This window comes from Lissotriton helveticus, chromosome 9 (genome assembly GCF_964261635.1).
Source record: "Lissotriton helveticus chromosome 9, aLisHel1.1, whole genome shotgun sequence".
NCBI classification, from domain to species: Eukaryota; Metazoa; Chordata; class Amphibia; order Caudata; family Salamandridae; genus Lissotriton; species Lissotriton helveticus.
In genome coordinates this window covers 599,292,269-599,314,154 of record NC_136070.1, presented here as the reverse complement: position 1 = coordinate 599,314,154, position 21,886 = coordinate 599,292,269, and the positions used below count along the sequence as shown (strand labels likewise).

Here is a 21,886-nt window from a genome sequence, read left to right as displayed (position 1 = left end):
GTCATTCATAAAGACTTGCTGGAACGCCATATACAATAGACACTGCTTTAAAAATGCTTTCTTAATCTTTCCCATCAACCAAAAGATCAGATATCCAGGTTACTAGCTAAGGATGACTTTCACAACCTTTACATTTGGCGAGCCTTCTTTTTGTACAATAGAATAGGCTTTAAAAGATACAAAATTGAATTGCTCTCCCTGTGACAAATAGAATTGGAGTCATAGTCCAGCTATTGGTATTACTTGTTCCTCAGCATGGTGATAAGCCATAATGCTGTAGGGAGCAATTTATCCCAGAAGCAGAGTGCCTCCTGTTAGAATTTTCTGATTTGCCATAAGAGAACCAGTGCAATAAAGAAAACTATAGAGCTAATTTGCACAGTTAAAACTCAATTTTATTTTTCAGGCCTGTACATTTCTTAACTTACCACTAATGCTCGCTCTGTGGTAGGATCTTCTGTATTGACATGGATTTCAAGATTCTGAATATTTTCCTTGGTATCTATAAATGTTATGGGATGGAATCCCAAAAGGCTAAGACATGTCTTCAAATCCTAGGTATATTTCTGGAATGTAAGGATTGTTCCAAACACGCAAACTGACATGTGTTTTATTAATCGGTGTGTGCCAATAATGCGCAGGCAAGGCTTTCTATTTTGTCATACTGCAGAAGAACCATATTTTTTTCTATTGTAATTGATGTCATGGTAGTGACATTTATTTAGTGCAGTGTTATCCTTTTCTGTGGTCTAATAGCACTGTGAGTCATCTATGGTCTTGTCCATATGTTTCGAAGGTTTAGCTAAGTGGAAGTGTAAAGTGAGTGTTGACATTGGGGTCGATTACGATGTCATTCGGAAAGGCTCCGAACGGCCTTCGATTCGTCGGAATCAAATTCGGAACTCGCCTTTCCGACCGACTTTGACACTTTTCCGAACATCTGATTATAATGGCTGGAAAGCATTCGGACTTTCCGACTCAGTTCCAAAAGGCATTTGGTGCTAAATCGTAGCGGTCTACGGACCTCGTTTCCAGCCGCGCGATTATGATGTCAGATTCGGACAGCCATCCAAATCGTTTGTTCCGACACAGATTGGCTGTCTGAATCTGACTTTGGGGGCCAGTAGCAGGCCCCCCTTCACCCTGGGCCCTCTGAATCGAGCCCATGGGGATAGCCTTGGGTTCTCCCTTTGCATGCATGCACGTGTGGCTGGCACCATGGAGTGCCCGCCACAGGGTGCAAGGTTTTCCCTAACCACCCCTTTTGTCAATGGGTGCCTGTGTTCTGGTTCGGAACATAGACTCCCATTGAAGTCAATGTGAGTCCGACCAAACGTTGTCCGAAAGCATTGTAATCAGTCGGTCGTACTCACAGAACCTGATTAGTTTGGAAAGCCTCAGGAACCGATTTGGTCAGAAGAGTTTCCAAATGACATCATAATCGACCCCAATGTATTACGTTTCGGATGCATCTGGCAACAATATTATTAGGTTAGTATCACTAAAGTTAACCGGGATGCAAAATGTGAAGTCTGGGAATGTGAATTCGGAGAATTTGCTTAGAATTATTCAAGTTGTAGATGTATGCTTTAACATTACTGGCAGGGAACTATGAAGGCATGTCAGATGCCATTTAAAAGGAACATAGGGCCAGCTGTACTAAGCATTTTTATAGTTGCAAATGTTCTGATTTTGCATTTGTGCCTGTAAAAATGCTTTTCCAGAAATACTCATCCCATTTTAGGGGTCGGAAATGTTTTTATGACTCCTAAAATGTGGTTGGTTTGGAATGGATACTGATTTGGTATCTGGAAGGGGTGTGTTGTAGGCATCCTTTCCAAATGCCAAATCGTTATACCATGTATCAATATTTTACGACTGAAATCCTATGCAAAACATTGTAAAAGTACAAGGACATAAAAAAGAGATGGTAACTCATTCACAAAAATGAAGTGGTGCCCTTGGGACCCCTTTGTATTGTATTGTATTGTAATTGAATTTATATAGCGCTTACTACCCCTGACGAGGCGCAAAGCGCTTTTTCGGCGGGTAGCACGCTACTCCGGGACCCATAGAGGATTAGTGTTGAATTAGTATAGTGAAACATGCAAGTACATTTTAAGTGGTGGATAGGTTAGTCAGTTATTTGGATTTGGAATGTTAGCAGAAGGATAGAGGAGGACAAAGGTTTGTATTTATTTATCGCTTGTTGACGCACGCTATTCCGGAAGCCTATAAAGGATTAGTGGTGAATTAATATGGTGAAATATGAGGTAATTTCAGTGGTGGAAATTAGTCTGTTACTTGGAGTGAGAAGGATAGCGGAGGGATAAAAGGGGAAGAAAGATTTGCATTCATGTAGCACTTGTTACCCCTGATGGGTGTTGAAGCGCTTTTCTGGCGAGTAGCACCCCACTCCGGAACCCATAGAGGATTAGTGTTGAAAATTAGTATAGTATATGAAGTAATTTGAGTAGTAGATATGTTATTCAGTTATTTGGGCAGTATATTAGTATAGTTGAATATGGAATATGGAATTTGAGAAGTGAACATGTTAGTCTGTTAATTTTGATTGAAAAGGATAGTGGAGGGATAAAAGAGTGAAGGATTTTTTTTTTATTTTTTTTAAATGTTTTAGGTCTTAGCAGTAGGAAAGGCTTTTGGATGAGTAAAAATGAGTTTTGGAGGGAAGGAGTCAGAGGGGGAGTTTAGAAAGGTTTGATTTTAGGGGATTGGTGTAGTAAAAAGAGCTTTCAGATGATGCAAGGAGGGGTAGAGCAGGAGAGAGTCCAGAAAGGGTTATTTTGGCGATCATAGTAGTGATATGGGGTTTGGGATAAATGAGAGAGTGGATGTAGAGGATATATTGATAGATGTATAGGATGAGAGATAGGGTAGTGCATTGGAAGGAGTAGTAGAAAGAAGTTTGAGATGAGTCAGAAGGTTGGGCTAGAAGATATATTGAGCGAAGTATAGGCTGAGAAATAGGCTAGTGCATTGGAAATGCTAAATTAGAAGAAAGTGATAAATATATAGATCCATAAGTACATTGAAAGTATATAGATACATAAAGGAAGTAAGTATATTTAGATTAAATATATTGATAGAGGCACAGGTTGAGAAATAGGGTAGTGCATTGGACATGTTTTTTCAGGAGAAAAGTAACAGACACACAGATCGAAGTACATGGAAGGTACATAGATGCACAATGGAAATATGTACATGTAGACCAAAGATGATTTTTATTTAATGATGAATATTATTATTATTATTTTTTTTTCTCTTAACAACACAATTAGTTTACATGTTTTATAAAGTAATACACAAAGATAGGTACATATCTATAGTGAAAACAAATGCTTATATACAGAGGGATATGCTGTAAATTTCTGTTTCCGTATGGTGCTTATGTGAGGAAGAGCCAAATCTTGAGTAGTTTTCTGAAGATAAGGTGGTTGTCGGTGGATCTTATGTTGGGGGGTAAAGAGTTCCATAGTTTGGCTGCTTGAACAGAGAAGGATGTGCCACCCATGTTTTTTTTCTTGTATGGTGGGTTTTTGAGGCGAGATGCTCCTTTAGAGTGGAGGTACCTTTGTTGAATGTGTTTGGTGATTTTATTCCTGATGAAGAGTGGTCCTATTCCATGTATTGCTTTGTGGGTAATACAAAGCAGCTTGAACGTGGATCTTCTGGCAACCGGTAACCAATGCAGGGCTTTCAAGGCAGGGGAGATGTGGTCTTGTGGTTTGATATGCAAGAGTAGTCTGGCAGCCAAGTTCTGAATCCGTTGTAGTCTTTTCATGGTCGTTAAAGGTGATCCGTGGTAGAGGCTATTGGCGTAATCGAGTTTGGATAGAACAAGGGAGATGGTAGCTTGGACCTTGTGTGGAAATCCCAAATGAGGGAAAATTCGTCGCAGCGTTTTTGTTTTAGCAAAGCTTGATCTTGCTAGTTTATCCACTTGGACATTCATCGACAGCTTGGAGCCCATGGTCATTCAGAGGTTTCTTACTTCCTTCGATACTTTAGGCAGTGATCCCAGTTCATCAGGCCATGCACAAGCGGGTTGTTTTTCCAATCTCCACACGTGAGTATTTCAGTTTTTGAAGCATTCAATTTGAGATGGCTCCAAGTCATCCACTGATCCACAGCTCTGAGACAGCTGAAAATTGGTGATTTTCCAATGTCTTTGGGGCATTCCAGTTGAAGGAGTATTTGCGTGTCATCCACATAGTTGTAGCACCTGAGGTGAAATGTATTGATCAGTACTGGTAAAGACTTCATGTAGATGTTGAAAAGCATGGGCGAGATGATAGAACCTTGAGGGACCCCTGCTTTTGTGGAGTACGGTTTGGCCGAGAAAGGTGGGGTGTGGATGACATTAGTTCTGTTTCCAAGGTAGGATGAAAGCCAGTCTAGAGCAGTTCCCTCTATGCCGGCTTCATAACGTTTTTATTTCAGAGTGTCATGGTCAACCGTGTCAAAGGCAGCTGAGAGGTCCAAGAGGAGTAGCGCAGCAACCCCGTTGCAGTCAACTGTATTCTTTAGGTCATCCCAGGTGGCAAGGAGGGCAGATTCAGTGCCTCTTCACGGACGTAATCCTGTTTGGAAATCTAAAAGTATGTCATTCTCTTCAATGAATTGTGACATCTGGGCGAACGCTGCTCTTTCTATCAGTTTGCCCAGGAAAGGTCCATTTGTAATGGGTCTGTAGTTGTCAGGGTTCAGGGGGTCCAAGTTTGTTTTCTTCAGTAAAGGACGTATGTATGACTTTTGAGTTCTTCTGGAAATATTCCAGTAGTTAAGGAATCGTTGATGATTCTTCTTACTGGAATGGCAGCAGAGGTTGTTAAAAGAATTGTCTTGAAAGTTTGTGGCGGACAGGGGTCAGAAGGGCTGCCGGCAGGCCTGCTTGCTTTGACCAGGTCCATAAATTCCTCGTGTGAGATGTGTTGGAAAGAACTGAAAGGCTTGATTAAAGCATTCTTGGATAGTTGTTTTGTACAAGGGTTAGTGCTGGCGCTTTGTTTCTGTTTTAAGTACGAGTCCTACATGTCTGCTTTGTCTGTGTAATGATTTGCCAGTTTGTCTGTGAAATCTTGAGTAACAGGATGAGTTCCTTTTAGGCAATTTGGTTTTAAAAATTTATTGAGTATTTTATAGAATTCTTTATTTGCACATTTAGCGTTTTGAATTCTGTCTGAATAGTACCTTTTCTTAGCTTTTTTGATAGCCGACTTATAAAATCTGTTTATTTTTTGTAGGTGAAGTTTGTCTTGTTTGGCGTTTGTTTTGAGCCAGGTACGTTGCAGCTTTCTAATTTGTTGTTTTATGTCTTTTATTTCTATGTTTCTCCAAGGCGCTTTTTTTCTTTTGTTCTGTTGTGTGTTTTTGAGTGGTATCAGGATGTCAAAAGCTTCCTGTAGCCACTCATATAGATTCTGAACAGAATTTATGGTTTCCAGATTTATACTGGATGTTAGTTGTGTTTCCAAGTGTTCCAAATTGAGTTTGTTCCACTGCCGAAAGGTGGATGGATGTAAGGTAGTTTTAGGTGAGTCGCTTAGTGTTGTTTTATGTTGGAAAGCAAGCAAGTGGTGGTGTGACCATGTGACTGGAGTTATAGTTTGAAAGGTAACTAGTTCAGTATTAGCAAAAATGACATCTAGGATATTTCCAGCGGTGTGTGTCGGATTGGGGACAATCTGATGCAGGTTTTAATGCGTCTAGGCCTGTGATTATTGTTTTTGGATGGGCATATTGGTTTTATCAAACCAAATGTTAAGATCACCCAGAACGCATAGGTTGGAGTGTATTGTTATCAGGTTTGAAACTGTGTCTAGAAGTGCGTCTGGGAATGTTGCCTTGCTAGGTGGAGGTATCTAAAGGAGCAGGAAGTTACAGGTGGAAGATGGTGTAGGATTGCATCTTGTTAGAGGAGCCTCACAATTCTTTATGGAGATGTTGTCAACTTTTGTGATATGTATTGTTTGCCTGAATACAACAGCTAGACCACCTCCTATTTTGGCTATACGATTTTGGGTGATTATTTGATAGCCTAGAGGAATGGCTTCATGCAGGACTGGAGCCATATCCTCTCCCAACCATGATTCGGTTATGAATAGTATGTCTGGTTTTGCATCGGTGAGAAGGTCGTAGATGTGGTCCTTGTTTTTAGGTAGGGATCAAGCATTTATTAGTAGACAGTGTAGAGAGTGGCCTTTGATGATAGTGGGACTTTGTTTTGTAGAAGAGTGATCAGTATTGTGTGGGTGTGTAGCAGGTGTGTTTTTAGTGCTGGTATTAGCTGTATTAGGATAGCAATCTTGTAGCTGTTCTGTATCGTCTTCCTCATCCAGCATGCTAAGAAGACATTTTGATGGGTCTGCAAGTGTATGTGTTGGAGATGGTGTTTGAGAGTGAGTTGGAGTGCTGTGTTGCTTTTTTGGTGTAACATTGTTTTGAGGTAGACTTGGGGAAGCAAAGTTGTGAGGTGTGGCATGTTGCTTATATTTCTTGCGTGTGTTTAAGGCGGAAGGTGTATGAGTATGGGGAGATGGTGCAGCATGTGGGTCATGTCGTAATGTTCTAAATTGTCCAATGGATGAGAGGCGGTTAGAAGAGAGGTGCTGTATTACTGTATCTGTGTTAGGAGTGGTGGAAGAATGAAAGCTTGGCATTGGAGTTTGTTTCTTTGTGTGCTTTGAAAGGTGGGTATATGTATGTATTTTGTGATGGTAAGTATTACGAGGTGTTGCGCTCTGAAGATCTTGTTGTGCTGGTGTGTGTGATATGTTTTGCTTTTGAGGTGTAGTGAAAAGGGGTGCTGATGTATATGTTTCATGCTACTAATTAAGAGTTTCATGCTACTTCCAATTAAAGGTCTAACCCTAGCCCTAGTCCCACCCTATTCCCAACAACCAATAACATAGAAAGCCCTAGTCCCTACTTCCAATAGATATCCTAACCCTAGCCCTAGTCCCAACCCTACAATGATTGAATCACAGACCGAGAAACCAATCAGAACCCTCAAATACCCAACCAATGAGGACATTAACCCTAACCCAATAGAAACTCCAGATACAACCACCAGTCAGTGTACACAAGTCCCAACCACGGGCAGACCATATAAGGTCCTAGCGACCTCAGACAAGGTTTGCTGGCCTCACTGACTTGTGAACACAAAATGTTGGCTGGGGGTACACTGTTTTAGCACACAGGTCTAAGCACAGAGCAAAGGAGAAATTTGGAGGGAAAACAGATTTTTCACCAAGGAATGAGAGGGACAAACTACAGAGGTTGGACTGCAAATCCCACAATTCAACACACTAAATGGAGGCAATCATGGGCAGGGAAAACCACAAATTTAAAGCACAACACAGGTGATAAAATATGCAATTACAGGCAGGCTAAAACTACAATTTTTACCTGTAACGACCACAGGCATAGACAGTAAACACAGAAAGTGAAAATCGTTTTTTAAACAACTTTTTCGGCCACATGCATCAATCTAGGATTTTGCATTTCCTAAATAGCGAAAATTAAGGAATCGCTATTTAGGAAATGCAAAATCCTATGCATCAAGAAATCCTAAAAGTTTTTAGGATTTCTTAATTTTCGGAAATTGCGATTCCTTAATTGCGAATCGCAATTAAGGAATGGCATTACATTGATTCCTTTAGGAATCAATGCCGTTTTGCATTTGTTTTTTTTTGCACTCGCAATTTGTTGATGCATTGCAAGGGTGCAGAGGGGGGTCCAAAGGACCCCCCCCCTGCACCCCTGAAATGTATTTTAAAGTGCATGTTTCACACACACATGTCCTAAGGACATGTGTGTCTGTAACATGCAAGTTTAAAAAATGCACTTTTTTGCTTTTTAAAAATGTTTCGCAAATTAACACGAGGGTCAACCTCGTGTTAATTTGCACTTCCTATTTCAAAATTCGCAATTTTTTTTTAAAATGATGCATTACATTTAAGGAATCGCACAAATGCGATTCCTTAATTGCATTTGCATTTTTAAGAAATGCAAAAAATAGCGAATTTTGACACTTTGTTTGATGCATCCCAAAAACGTATTTAGGAAGTGCAAACGGCCGAATTTACCAATTCGCACCGTTTGCACTTCCTAAATAGGTTGATGCATGTGGGGGTTTGTCTTGGGAAGAGACAGCACTAGTCTGTCTCCTTACCACTTCCTGGACTCTGCTCACTGTCATCTCTTTGAAAAAAAAAGGTTTTATTTTTTAAATACAGCCCATTTTCTGTAAGGAAAAAAGGCTGTATTTTGAAAAAAGCTTGCTTTATTTATCATCCACTACAGACAGGGACCATATTGTGATTGCCTCCAATTGAAGCGAGTCGCAAGTTGCATGAAGAAAGTCTGATTGCAGCTCACTATGATTAAACACTTTACAAACTGCCTATTGGTTAGTAAATTTCTTTACTGGTCCCCAAAAAGTTTTTTCAATGTGCACTGTCCTGCTTCGGATTTCTTCAGTTTCTGAAAAGCCCAAAATGTTTCCTCCATGGGACAGCCTTAACCTGAGTTCCCTGGCAGGTTGTAGACATGAATCTGCTACCAGTACAGGACTCAGCTCCGGACATGGGGTCAGCTTAGAATGATGCTCCTTTCAGGATGGTTGAATACCATCCCCGTATCCAAGCCAAGACATCACTAATACTCAGTGGCTGCTGATGGTATACTCATTGGGTAAAGTGTGTTTACCTGCACACATGTTTGGTAGGCTGCCAGCTGTGTCTATCCCTGATAGCTATTCAGTCTGCCATGATTGAAATCCCTCATTTCCTCCATAGCATGTGCCATGAATGATATGTACTTGGAAGGTTAAGGCTCCCATGGCTGGGGGCTCACGTAAAGGATGTTTAGCCAAAAATAGTGGGTTATCATGATTACACTGCTAAGTATGTAGATTATTGCTTTCCTGCCACATGCATGTTCCTGCACTGCACATACCTCTCCTCTCCCTGCCAAAGCTATTGTGGCCAAGTTGTGTGTATGGTTCTAATTTTCAAGACCCTCAGTGGATCTGGGAAACATCCCTTGTGCTACATAGCACATGAGTAATGAGGGGTGGGGGCAGATGTATCCTGAATACTCATTAGGTTTAACTCCTCTTAACCCTTTCTGTTTTCAGGAATATGTAAGAAGAGCCACTCGTGAACTGCTGGAAGAGGAAAGTATAGAAAATAGCAAATTACGATTTAAACTTCTTCATCTACCAGGAAATGTTGCTAAGGAAATAGCAGGTAATAGTCCACAACTAAAGGAGTGATACTGCATCATGCTAGGGATATGGAAGTAACTACTGGTTGACAGCATATGCTTTTAATGAATTTTGTCCTTGGACTGGGTAGATGGAACTTTGAGCCAAAAGATCACAGGGATTGTCACACAGACTTGCTTTGAGCATTTTCACTTGGAAATTGCGTATGACACTCAAAGACAAAGGCTGAGTGCCATATTGACAACACAATAAAGTACAGTCTCCTGTGCATGCTGTAGTTGACATGCGTAATGTACCTTGTGCAAGCACAGACGTTTATGCAGTAGAGGCATGAATTGGCAGTACACCCACTGATTGCACCTCCCCAACGTTGAGAGGGGGATTGGAAGGCTCACACATGGTGGGCACAGTCCCAAACTTCAGGCACCCCTTAAGGGGCATATTTCATGGTTCACCTAAGCAGATACTTAGCACACCCCTTCCAGCATTGTCAGTGTCTCTGCAGAGGCAACTGCAGACTGTGTTTGGAAGAGGCTATGAAGTTCATACATTGAAGGGGAAGACTTGGACTCGGGCTGCACCCCTGACCTCCTTGGAGGGGCATCAGTATGATGTTGTGGTCCCTCCGTATGACCCCCAAAGTGTGATCTTTTTGGTGCTCAAAATGTGCCCCACACTTACTGCGTGGTGCACTATCAATGTGCCCACCCACGAATTGTGGTTATGTGCATGCATCATTGCCCTGGTGCATACCCCTGGGCGAAGTGGTGCCTTCAGCTCCATATGATCACATTCACACAACCCCAGTTTTAGACCAGCAATTCTCAACCTGTGGTCCACGGATACTTGGGAGGCTGCAACCCTACTCAGCGGGGGGGGTCTGCAATTGTTTAGAAGTTAAAAAATGTCGCAGATTCATTACGTATTTATACATAAAAAGCAAAATGTAAAACTGTACATTTTAAAACGCTCTGTAAGTGTTTAGGAATTTGAAGTTCGATGCTACAAAGGAAGCTGGTATCTTGATTTGTGGGCGCAGCACGTGTACATTCAACAGAAACTAGCATAGAGGACTGGTGGCTTCAAGTAAATCACTGGTATACTCCGACAAGCTCCAATCTTCCAGTTAAAATTAAAATTATAATTCTTTTATTTTTTTGTTTGTGAATTAAATATGGTGTAATTTGTCTATTTGTTCAATGTATCCTTTCTTTATTTGTGTGTATTGTGTTTAGGTACAAATCATAGAAATTATTAAGGGTCCTCAGCTTCTAGTAGTGATTCATTGGTGGTCAACAGAAGTCAAAAGGGTGCAAACTGCTGTTCTAGAGCATGAGCGAATTTGATATTATGGAAGAGACAAGCAGGAAGATTAGCAAATCTTCTAGACCTAAAGGGTTAATAAATTAGCTAATATGGAAACCCTTAAGGATCAATATTTAGAAAGAGCTCGAGCATTTTCTGAGGAGGCCACTCCTCCTTAATATCCAAGTGGCTTTGAAAGAAGAGCTGGGACGTTCAAATCTGCTTCTACAGGAGGTTTCAAACAAAGCAAAGACTAAGAAATCTATTTAAATGAATACCCCGAAAATGTGCAGCTGGAGGGCATGTGGGGAAAAGAAATTCCGATTGGAAGGGTCTTTTTTTATTTTTTCAGTTTCAATCTTTATTTCGATCAAATTTTAGATCATAAAAGATATACAAACAGATATTCAATTAAAACAAGCAGGTAATATACACCCAAGATCATTAAAAAGTCGTTAAAAGAGAGTAATAAAATCATAGACTGTACGTTATAATTGTAATTCATTAAAACAGTTCATTTATCCCATAGCTTGCTCTTGTTTCAAAGAGCGGGTACGGATGTGCCACATCGCAGTCAAACATTTCGCTACCGCAAATACAATTGGAGGTGAGAGGTCAGTTTTTAAAATCCTATAGGCAGGGAGATGTAGTTTAAAGCCCAGATTTTTAAGAAGAGGGACAAGCCAATACTTCCTAGGTCTTTGGTACGCCTTGCATAAAAATAAAATATGCAGATCGTCTTCCCGATGATGTGGGCACGACGGACACTGCTCACTAGATATAGACTGGGCCCAATGGATAGTAAAGGACCTTATGGGGAGTGTGCTGTAGCGCCATTGCATGAAAGGTTTTCTGGTGAAGACAGGTGAAATGTCATCTAGCACACATTCTAGTGAACACGAGTCTTTTAGTTTAATAAACGAATCTGCCAGGGACCCCTCTCTTATTTTTCCCATTGTTAGTGTTAAGTTCAACTCATGGAAGTCCTTCACTAAGAGTTTGCGTGGGATCCTAGTACACGTGTTAGCTGGATCTAACCATAAATCGGGTCTACCTAATATCTCGCATGTTTGCTTGATGTACCTTAGCCATAGTATTTTTCTTGATTTAGGCGAGCAAAGAATCTCTCGGAGCTCGTTCCTGTAATCTATAAGTTCAGGCGTGCTCCAAATGCGTCGCCAAAAGATAACTGGTCTTAGACCCAGTTCCTCCGATATAGGTCTTAGACCCAGATCGAGTCTCAAGGGAAGAAGCGGAGTGCTTGCGGGTAACGCCGCCAATTGCCTAATAAAATTATTTTCCGTGATCTGGAGGTTTTGGGCAGGAATATGCCCCCATAATTCCCCTCCATATAAGACTGCACCTCTAGCCTGCATTTTGTAAATTTCTAGGGCGGCACCGAAAGGTTTATAAGTCGATTTATTTGCCATCCTAGAAATACCCCCTGTTAATTGGGCCAGTTTCATATTAGCCCTGGTCCGGTGTATGTCCCACGTCATGTCCTGATTGATGGTTAAGCCCAAGTATTCAAATGTAAAAACCCTCTAGACCTATAGAGGGGTTAGGGCGTGTTGAGGAAGGGGGGTTGAGAATCATGAATTTAGTTTTTAACGCATTAATCTCAAGTCCCCGCTCTACACAGAAGGCTGAGAACCCATTCAGGACTCATTGGATTCCCATTGGGGATTTGGACAGCAGCAAGGTTTCATCTGCAAACATAATAGCAGGCACCCTGCTGCCGTTTAACTTCGGGGCATCGATGTCGCTGATCCCGGTCAGGTGCGCAATTACCCCGTTGACAAAGAGGCAAAACAGGGTCGGTGCAAGCACGCAACCCTGTCTCACCCACCTGTTAACGGGGAACCTATCTGAGAGAGCCCCATTTCTACCACACCTGACGCGTGCGAAGTTTCCATGATGTAATCTTGACAGGATGGTCAGGATCTCAGCCGGGATACCCAGCTCCTTCAGTACAGTCCATAGTCTATTTCTAGGTACAATATCGAAAGAGGCTCGCAAGTCCACGAATACCGTGTACAAGCTACCGCCCTCGATAACCGCAGTCTTCCAATAGAGGAGATTCAGGCGGAATATCTGGTCCATAGTAGAGACCCCTCTTCTAAATCCCGCCTGATAAGGGCTAAGAATGGTAAATTCATCTATCCAGTTTTGAAGGCGATCTAGTATAAGCCTACCGAATAATTTCTGTGATACATCTATGAGGCTGATAAGCCTGTAATTGGCTGGGAGCAGAGGTGATCCCTTCTTAAATATGGGAACAATCTCTGCGCCCAGCCAAGTACTAGGAACCTCCATGCCCCCTAGAACCTCATTAAATATCAGGGCCAGGTAAGGAGCCCAAACATCAGGCTCTTGTTTGAATAGGTCGCCCGGCAAACCGTCCAAACCGGGCGCCTTGCCTGGTGCCAGCCCTGCAATGGCAGCTCGAACTTCCAACTCTGTGAAAGGATCCCCCTCCGCTGTTACATTAATATTGAGAGAAGTGTCATTGATGGTATCATCAGGTAGCTTATAAAGGGACTGAAAATGGGCCTGCCATGTCTTGGCAGAGATATTCGGTTCTATTGCAGAAACTAGCTCTTCGGACCCTGTGTTAACCAAGCGCCAAAATTTACGAGCGTCCCTAGTAGCTAGAGTTGTGGCAAGATTTTCCCATTTTTCATGTTCCCATTCACTTTTAGCATTGGAAGTCAGGCGCTTGTAAGTCCTTCTGCTTTCCTGGATATCAGACCTATCTGCTCCGTTTTTAATTAGAGCCCGAAGATCTGATTTAGCCTTCCGGCAAGCCTGATTATACCAGCTGGGGCGGTCGTAGTGCCGCCTCTTTCCTGTGGTGAAAAGGACTTCAGCCACAGACTCAACTAGGTTCTCATGGGTGATCCAGAGCTCCTTGTTTGTGCCCTGAGAGGTAGATAGCTCCATTATCATACATACCTTTTCGAAGGTCTGTATGAGCTGGAGGTAGATTTCACGGACCTTCTCAGGGTTGGAGGCTAGCTTCTCCCACCTCAAACGCCTTCTATTATTTGAGAGCACCAATTCTGGGGCAGCGTCCTCTCGCACGACCCCTCTGCCATCCAAATCGGCTTTTATTTTTGTTGGCACCTCTAGTTCAAGGATGTTGGCCCCAGGTCACAGACAATTATAATGGTTTAGAGAGAGAAAGGGAAAGCTTCTGCCCATGGCATTAGCTAAGAAACTTTCTGAAGAGGTGCGTTGACCAGGTAGGATATTACATGCAGAAGTTGCTTCACGTGACATATATCCGACACGGTGCAAAGTATAAAAGAGATAATTAACTGTTATGATGCTATTTATCCTTGATAAAACATATGTATTTATTTATTTGAAAAGTTTTATATAGCACTGGCTAGACCCGGAGGTATCAGAGGGATTTACAAGAGGATCAGCGAGTTACAGGTTACATAGTTACATCAATTAAGTCAAAGAATCACGGAGGGAGGAATTTGGTATCCACCCAGGGGACATCCTCAAAGGTCCATCGAAAGTTCCATCAATAATCTCTGGGAACCCATGAGTAGAAATAGTTTTTACAAGCAATTTTTACCAAGATGTTTTTCCAGCACACTTCAGAATTACAAAAAAGTGCTTCAGTTTTGCTTTCTTAACTGCTGAATGCATACATTTCATCTACAAATTTTGTGTGTTGCAAAAACACACTATACAGCCTTTCCTTTCACACTCCCTTCACTCCTGCAAGATTGTCACATAATTCACTTTTAAAAACTCCCCTCAACTTGCAGTCAGAGGAAGAAAAGTAAACATCAATGCCATGGGTGAAGAATAAGCAGCAATTTGTCATAAGACATAGCCTGACATTTGAACTCTGTCTTTGAAGCACCTGCAAATGTGAAAAGATAAACACAAAATTTAAAGGCAACTTTATCTATTGCTCAGACTTTCCCGGCCCATAAAAATTCGGCTAATGAACCACCAGTGGGTTGTGACCCACAGTTTGGGAAGCGCTGTTCTGTATAGTAAATAGCATGCCCCAGTTTGCATAACTTTGTGTCGTACTGGGCCAGAGTATGTTTTTCAAAACTGTTTTCACCTTGTGAACAAAGCATATTATCACCTGGTGATTTTACATCCCTTACTGGTTTGTTATTGTTGCAGATGCAGTTTCCTGGGCACGTGACTCCAATGCTTCTCAAATAGATGAGTTGCAGAGTGAATTGAGAGATCTAACGCAGGAGATTGAATGTACAAACCAGAATCAGCTAAGTTTGGAAGAACTAAATTCTTCTCTTTGGTATGGACAGGTTTTCGTTGTATATATAGGGTTTTGAGTTCAAACTTTTTTATTCAGTCATTTGCTTTTGTTAATCAAAAACCAGTTTTAAAGTGTCGCATGATCGTTTCACCTATTTCTTGACTATGGTTAGTGGGAAAAAACCCAAGTGTGGTTGGCTTGCTCCTGCGGTACAGCCTTTGCAAAAAGAAAGGAGCAAAGGTAAATGAAGCACCATCACAATATCTGACCACTACATTTCGATCAAAATGTTGACATGAATTCGACCCAATGCAGTTCACTTTGGTAAGTTCCAGGGTCAGGCTGGCCTACAGAGCAATAAGGTCAGCGTCAGTGTGTGAGCCAGTTTGTGGGCCTGTTGAATGGTCTGCTGTGTCAGTTTTAACTGTTGATTTCCCTGATATCAAAACAAACATTGCCTGCCACAATCTCAAGTCCATACTGTCTTCCATACCTTGCAAAACACTTATACAGAGTGACTTTACAGGTTCAAAACTGCCATAATTTGCAAACATGGACCACTTTTTTAGCTATCTAATTCACTAATGGTCCATATTTAGGGCATCATTACAATGGCGGTGGACTTATATGGTATACGGGACCGACCGCCAGAGGTGCAGCGGTCCCGCTGTGCCCATTAGGATGCAACCACCACCCTGGCAGTCGCATCTAGCATATTGAACATTGTGGCGGGCGGTGCTTCAAGCAGCACCCGCCACAAGGTCCAAAATGCATGTTGTGCATGCACAACATGACAGGCACCGTGCGGTGCCTGCCACCTTATTCATGCCAATGTTGGGGGGTCCCCCCCAAGTGCAACCCCCGTGCGGGCCCGCAACGGGCCCCCAAAGGGAACACAGCATGCCTTTCCATGGCGGAGTCTCCGCCATGGAAAGGCTTTGCAAATGGCACATCCTAATATGGAAGGCGGTGACTGCAAGGCACTGCCACCATCATGGGCGTCCGCAGGGGGGGGAAAGGAGGGTCGCTTGCCCCCCCTCCTGCGCCCCTCCTGCGCCTGCCCATGCTTTTACAGACGCCTTTTATCCATAATTCCGGGCCCTGCAGGGAGTGATCTGTTCCCTGCCAGAGGCCTAAACTCCCTGATAGGGCGCCTCGCACTCCTCCTCGCAGCCCCTCCTGCCTATTGTCATTCTGTCTGTGGCTGATTATCACAAACAGAATGACAGTGGCCGGTTTGAGCTGCGCGCCACAAGCACGAGTGGTTAGGTCTGGACACCGAGACCTCCTTTTAACACTGTGTAGCCTGAGAGCAAGAGGTCTTCTGAATGAAGTTCTGGGGGGAATCGATGCATTATGGCTCAGTAATATGGTTGAGCTCAACCATACTATAAATCATTTAGAAGTTGACTTTGAATGCTATTTCTCATCCTTTTTCAGCAAGCTTTGAATAAGTTATTTGGTTAAGTGGACACCTGAGCTTTAGCATGATTGTACTGTCTACTGTCATGAATGGTATGATTACTTCATAAGCTGACCCGGATATATGACGGTACCAGGCGTACTTTTACAACGCGTACCGTTACAACGCTACTTTTACCACGCAAGTCGTTACAACGACTTGCGTGGAGGGGCGCTGGATAGTAAATTTTTTTATTTACTATTCCAACTCCAGTCCCCGTGGACTCTAGGGAAAGGAGTTGGATAGTAAATTAATATATTTACTATCCTGGAGCGCCCCCCAGCGCAAGTCGTTGTATCGACTTGCGTGGTAAAAGTAGCGTGGTAACGGTACAGCGTTGTAAAAAATGCGTGGTTACCGTTGTATACCGCTGACCTACCTGTTGCAGCAAATGCAAGGAGGAGGAGCAGGCCATGTAAAATGTGGCTTGTAAGTGGGGGAGACTACAGAATTAAATCCATTGCTCTTTGCTATTGACGAGGCTTGATCTAAATCTGCTCAGCAAAACACCCGTCGTCGAATCATGTTCCTTTCTCTTGACATATTGGCTGCCGTATCTGACTGGCGAATTAACATGAGCCTAATCAGCATACAGTATTGTACTGTAGCATTTATATAGTGCACCCTTTTGAGGGGCCAAAGTACATTATAAAAAGCGTTTTGGTGTCACTCTTCTCTTCACTTTGGTTGAACTGCCTGGCAGTGTGATGGAGGATGCGGTGTGAAAGAAGGGCATCGAAAATATCGTTGTAATCAGCTGTTAGTTATAATTTTCTATGCAAGTTCAGTGCAATGTCTTCTTGTTTCTGTTATGCTTTCAGTTACTGACTGCAGCCATTGGGCCAACCACGCTGTAAAGTTTTGAGCCTGGGATGAGACCAGGCAGTTGAAACAAGACAGGGGAAAGAGGTAGACGAAAGAAGCAGAGGTTTACTTAGATAGAGCTGCCTACTGGTACAGAGGTAGTCCAGTTGTGAGGTGTTAGGGGACTAAACTAAATTGGTAGCCATATAACACCTGTTCCCTCCAGATGGGCAGCGAATCCTATTTATAACATAACATGTATTTGTAAAGCGCACCTTCACCCAGAAGGGTATCTTGGCGCTGAATAACAGATGTTTATTGTTATCCAACTCAATGGTACTAATTTTATGGATCTCAGAAGGATGATAGGCTGAGTGGACCCACCAGGGTTTGAACCTGTGGCCTTGAGGTCAAACTTAGGCCCCCACAGTGGACACATTAGTCAACTAAGCTACCAGACCCATATTATACTTGTATGGTTTTAGAAGGAAAGTGTTCGCACTTCTTGAGGCTCTCCCAGGATATCTAGCGCAAAAGCTTGAATTTTTTTTGTGTAACTTTCCTTTGTGTCATTTGTCTGTGAATCATGCGAATATTCATGTTGTGTATTCTTACTTGATGTAGATATTGGGTTTTTGACCTTCCTTCCACCCTTTTGTAAAGCGCTCTGATAACCTTCGGGTTCTTGTTCGCGCTATATAAAACTTTATAAATAAAAATTGTCCTCCCAAGTCAAAAATTGAGGTTGCAGCATAGCCCGGATTTCAGATCCCACTAAAACATACACATACTCATGTCAATAACATATCTATCTACCAGTATGCACCCTGTCATGTCTGGCAGGACGTCCCGACCCTGTGTTTCACTGCCTCATATCCCCCTGTAACCCACTCCCCGTGCTCACTGCCTTATATCCCTCTGTACCCCACACCTCGCGCTCACTGCCTTATATCCCTCTGTACCCCACACCTTGCGCTCACTGCCTTATATCCCTCTGTACCCTACACTTTGCACTCACTGCCTTATATCCCTCTGTACCCCACACCTTGCACTCACTGCCACAAGATATCCCTCTGTACCCCATACCTCACGCTCACTCCCACAAGATATCCCTCTGTACCCCACACCTCGCACTCACTGCCAAAAGATATCCCTCTGTACCCCATACCTCGCGCTCACTGCCACAATATATCCCTCTGTACCCCACACCTCGCGCTCACTGCCACAAGATATCCCTCTGTACCCCACACCTAATGCTCACTGCCACAACATATCCCTCTGTACCCCACACCTTGCGCTCACTGCCATAACATATCCCTTTGTACCCCCACACCTTGCGCTCACTGCCACAATATATCCCTTTGTGCCTCACATGCTGCGCTCACTGCCACAACATATCCCTCTGTACCCCACTACTTGCGCTCACTGCCACAAGATATCCCTCTGTACCCCACACCTCGCACTCAGTGCCACAACATATCCCTCAGTACCCCACACGTTGCGCTCACTGCCATAACATATCCCTCTGTACCCCACACCTTGCACTCACTGCCATAACATATCCCTCTGTACCCCACATCTCGCGCTCACTGCCACATATCCCTCTGTAGCCCACACCTCGCTCTCACTGCCACATATCCTTCTGTAGCCCACACTTCGCTCTCACTGCCACATATTCCTCTGTACACCACACCTTGCGCTCAATGCCACATATCCCTCTGTATCCCACTCCTCACACTCACTGCCTGATCGCTCACTTTACCCTGACATTCATCTTCTACGTGTTCTCTCCCCTTTCACTCGTTCTACCTCTGTTCACCCCCTTACTTCTTTTAGTACCTTACTCTTTTCTCAATACCTCTACTTCTTTTCCTCTTCAGTAACAGCTCTCTGACACATCTCTGCACTTCCTTTATATCAACGCACCCCTCTACCTCACCTGTCTACCTCAGTCTTTATTATTCCCTCTTCCTCAGCTGTCTCTACCTGTCTGTGACACACCTCTCCCTCTCTACCTGGCCCTCTCTCATTCAACGGCTGCGTTATTCTCCCCTCTCCATCTGTGATTGACCTATCTCTGCACCTGAATATTTTTCTTCCACACCTCACTTCTTTGTCTTCCCTTCACCCCTCGCAACCCTTCTGTTTGCCTCACTACGGTCTTTATCCGACCCACCTTTCAGTGCCTATTCCCATTTCGCCTCCCTCCCTCTAAGCGCTCTCCTAGCATGCATCTGTTTCTCCCCTCACCACCATGCCTGCCTCTACCCCTCCTTACCATTCTAACCACCCTAACTTTCTACCTTCCTGTTATTCCTGGTAGTGAACCTTTCATTTCACGCCTCCGGTTGTATTTCCTACGCATTCAAATTGAGTAGGTCATTGCTGTGCTCCCAACCCAACATCGAGACCCAGTGCCCTAGCCTCTCAACATGCCCAGATTTAACAACAATAAACACAGCAAAAATTGCCCCGCCACCTACATTTGCATCCACATTTATGGAAAGTTGAACACGCTAACTGTCGTTGTCAACTGGGTATTTTTATTTATACGAAAATATTTCAATGGATTAAGCCACGTTTGTCGAAAACAGGACATTATAAACAGACAAAGACATATTTACATTGTAAATTTCAACCAAAGTCGTTATGCTTTTCTGTACACAAATGTATTACAAACTGAATGACATCATAACGCACAGAATCAAAAACAATCTGACACAGACAAGAAAATTGGACATTTACAACATTAAATGATAAACTGGATTCTTATAAATGAAAAAAGTGAGTAAAGCATAAGAAAGTTTGAAAAAAGAGGGGAAAATCAGAAAAGGAGCAAAAATGAATTTGAGAATCTTTGACAACCAGCAAATGCTGGTGTGAAGAAATAAATCATGAATAATCCTCTCTAATTGGCCGACGCGTTTCGAATCCAGGTGGTTGTTCCCCGGATTCTCATCAGGGCACAATTAGTCTGTCTGTGGGGGATAAAAAGGGAGAGAGGCTACTTTTAATCTTTATGACAAAAGACTGTGCTCCCTAGTGTGTGACACTCAGAAAAAGACCTACCATCACACAATAGAAACGAATTCAGAGGAAATCTATGGGTGCAGGCTCGGAGTACTCGTAGAGCAGTCCAGGGACAGGGGCCACCTAAAAAAACACGGATGACCATTATCACAATGCCATCATATTTCTGCGCTAATGCATGGTCATGAAAAAATGAAGAAGAAGAGCATACCGTCAGCTGATTTTTTACGTGAAGCTGGCGGCTGCCGTTATGTGAAAGTTAATTTCTTTGGTGGGCTTCAATTGAATTGTGGCCGGTAACGCTGTGTGAAGAAAACCGAGCAATGGCATAAGGGGGCTGTCTGTTAATGGCCATTATGAGCTTGAAAAAGCATTGCAAGGTAACGTACCTTCATTTAACCAGAGTCGGTGCGTGGAAGTATCGTATTTTCTTTTGTTTAATATCGGTGTGTGAATCCAAAAAGTGCTCGGCTACCGCGGAAAGGATTAATTAGGTGTGAGCGTCAAACCGGGGGTCTGGCAAAGGCCGAAAAGAATGCACAAGTGCACCGCTTACCTCCGTCCAGCCCAGTCCATGCCTGCGGCGTTCTGCAAAAGTCCAAAGATGGACGCTGGGTGTGTTGCCATAGTGATAAGCCCTCAATTGTGGGCTTTGCCTTATGGGAGTTGTAGTTTCGGGTGAAATTGCCCGGGTGGCGCCCTGTATGTGATGTTTATGAAAGAAGAAATTGAGACAGAGCTGAAGCAATCACGTGGCGCCAAAGCACTATTGAATCAAAGTCTGGCGACTTCAGACAAACTACCCTTGACCCACACATCAATAGTTTTTGCCAATTAGTGAATCAGCATGATCCCGGGCTTTTGCAGAACGCCGCAGGCATGGACTGGGCTGGACGGACACAGCCCCCTTATGCCATTGCTCGTTTTTCTTCACACAGCGTTACCAGCCACAATTCAATTGAAGCACACCAAAGAAATTCACTTTCACATAACGGCAGCCGCCAGCTTCACGTAAAGAATCAGCTGACGGTATGCTCTTCTTCTTCATTTTTTCATGACCATGCATTAGCGCAGAAATATGATGGCATTGTGATAATGGTCATCCGTGTTTTTTAGGTGGCCCCTGTCCCTGGACTGCTCTACGAGTACTCCGAGCCTGCACCCATAGATTTCCTCTGAATTCGTTTCTATTGTGTGATGGTAGGTCTTTTTCTGAGTGTCACACACTAGGGAGCACAGTCTTTTGTCATAAAGATTAAAAGTAGCCTCTCTCCCTTTTTATCCCCCACAGACAGACTAATTGTGCCCTGATGTGAATTTGGGGAACAACCACCTGGATTCGAAACGCGTCGGCCAATTAGAGAGGATTATTCATGATTTATTTCTTCACACCAGCATTTGCTTGTTGTCAAAGATTCTCAAATTCATTTTTGCTCCTTTTCTAATTTTCCCCTCTTTTTTCAAACTTTCTTATGCTTTACTCACTTTTTCCATTTATAAGAATCCAGTTTATCATTTAATGTTGTAAATGTCCAATTTTCTTGTCTGTGTCAGATTGTTTTTGATTCTGTGCGTTATGATGTCATTCAGTTTGTAATACATTTGTGTACAGAAAAGCATAACGACTTTGGTTGAAATTTACAATGTAAATATGTCTTTGTCTGTTTATAATGTCCTGTTTTCGACAAACTTGGCTTAATCCATTGAAATATTTTGGTATAACTAAAAATACCCAGTTGACAATGACAGTTAGCGTGTTCAACTTTCCATAAATGTGGAT

The 21,886-nt window shown here is 42.9% G+C and overlaps 1 protein-coding gene across 1 annotated transcript in view; it reads left to right on the top strand.

Annotated features, from left to right (window-relative positions):
* Nucleotides 1-21,886, top strand: part of CCDC175 (coiled-coil domain containing 175) — a 414,158-nt gene that overhangs the window by 73,636 nt on the left and 318,636 nt on the right. Inside the window, exons 3-4 of the mRNA XM_078660614.1 lie at nucleotides 9,161-9,272; nucleotides 14,714-14,849. Coding sequence (XP_078516740.1) covers nucleotides 9,161-9,272; nucleotides 14,714-14,849 — 248 coding nt within the window. The remainder of the gene's footprint in view (nucleotides 1-9,160; nucleotides 9,273-14,713; nucleotides 14,850-21,886) is intronic.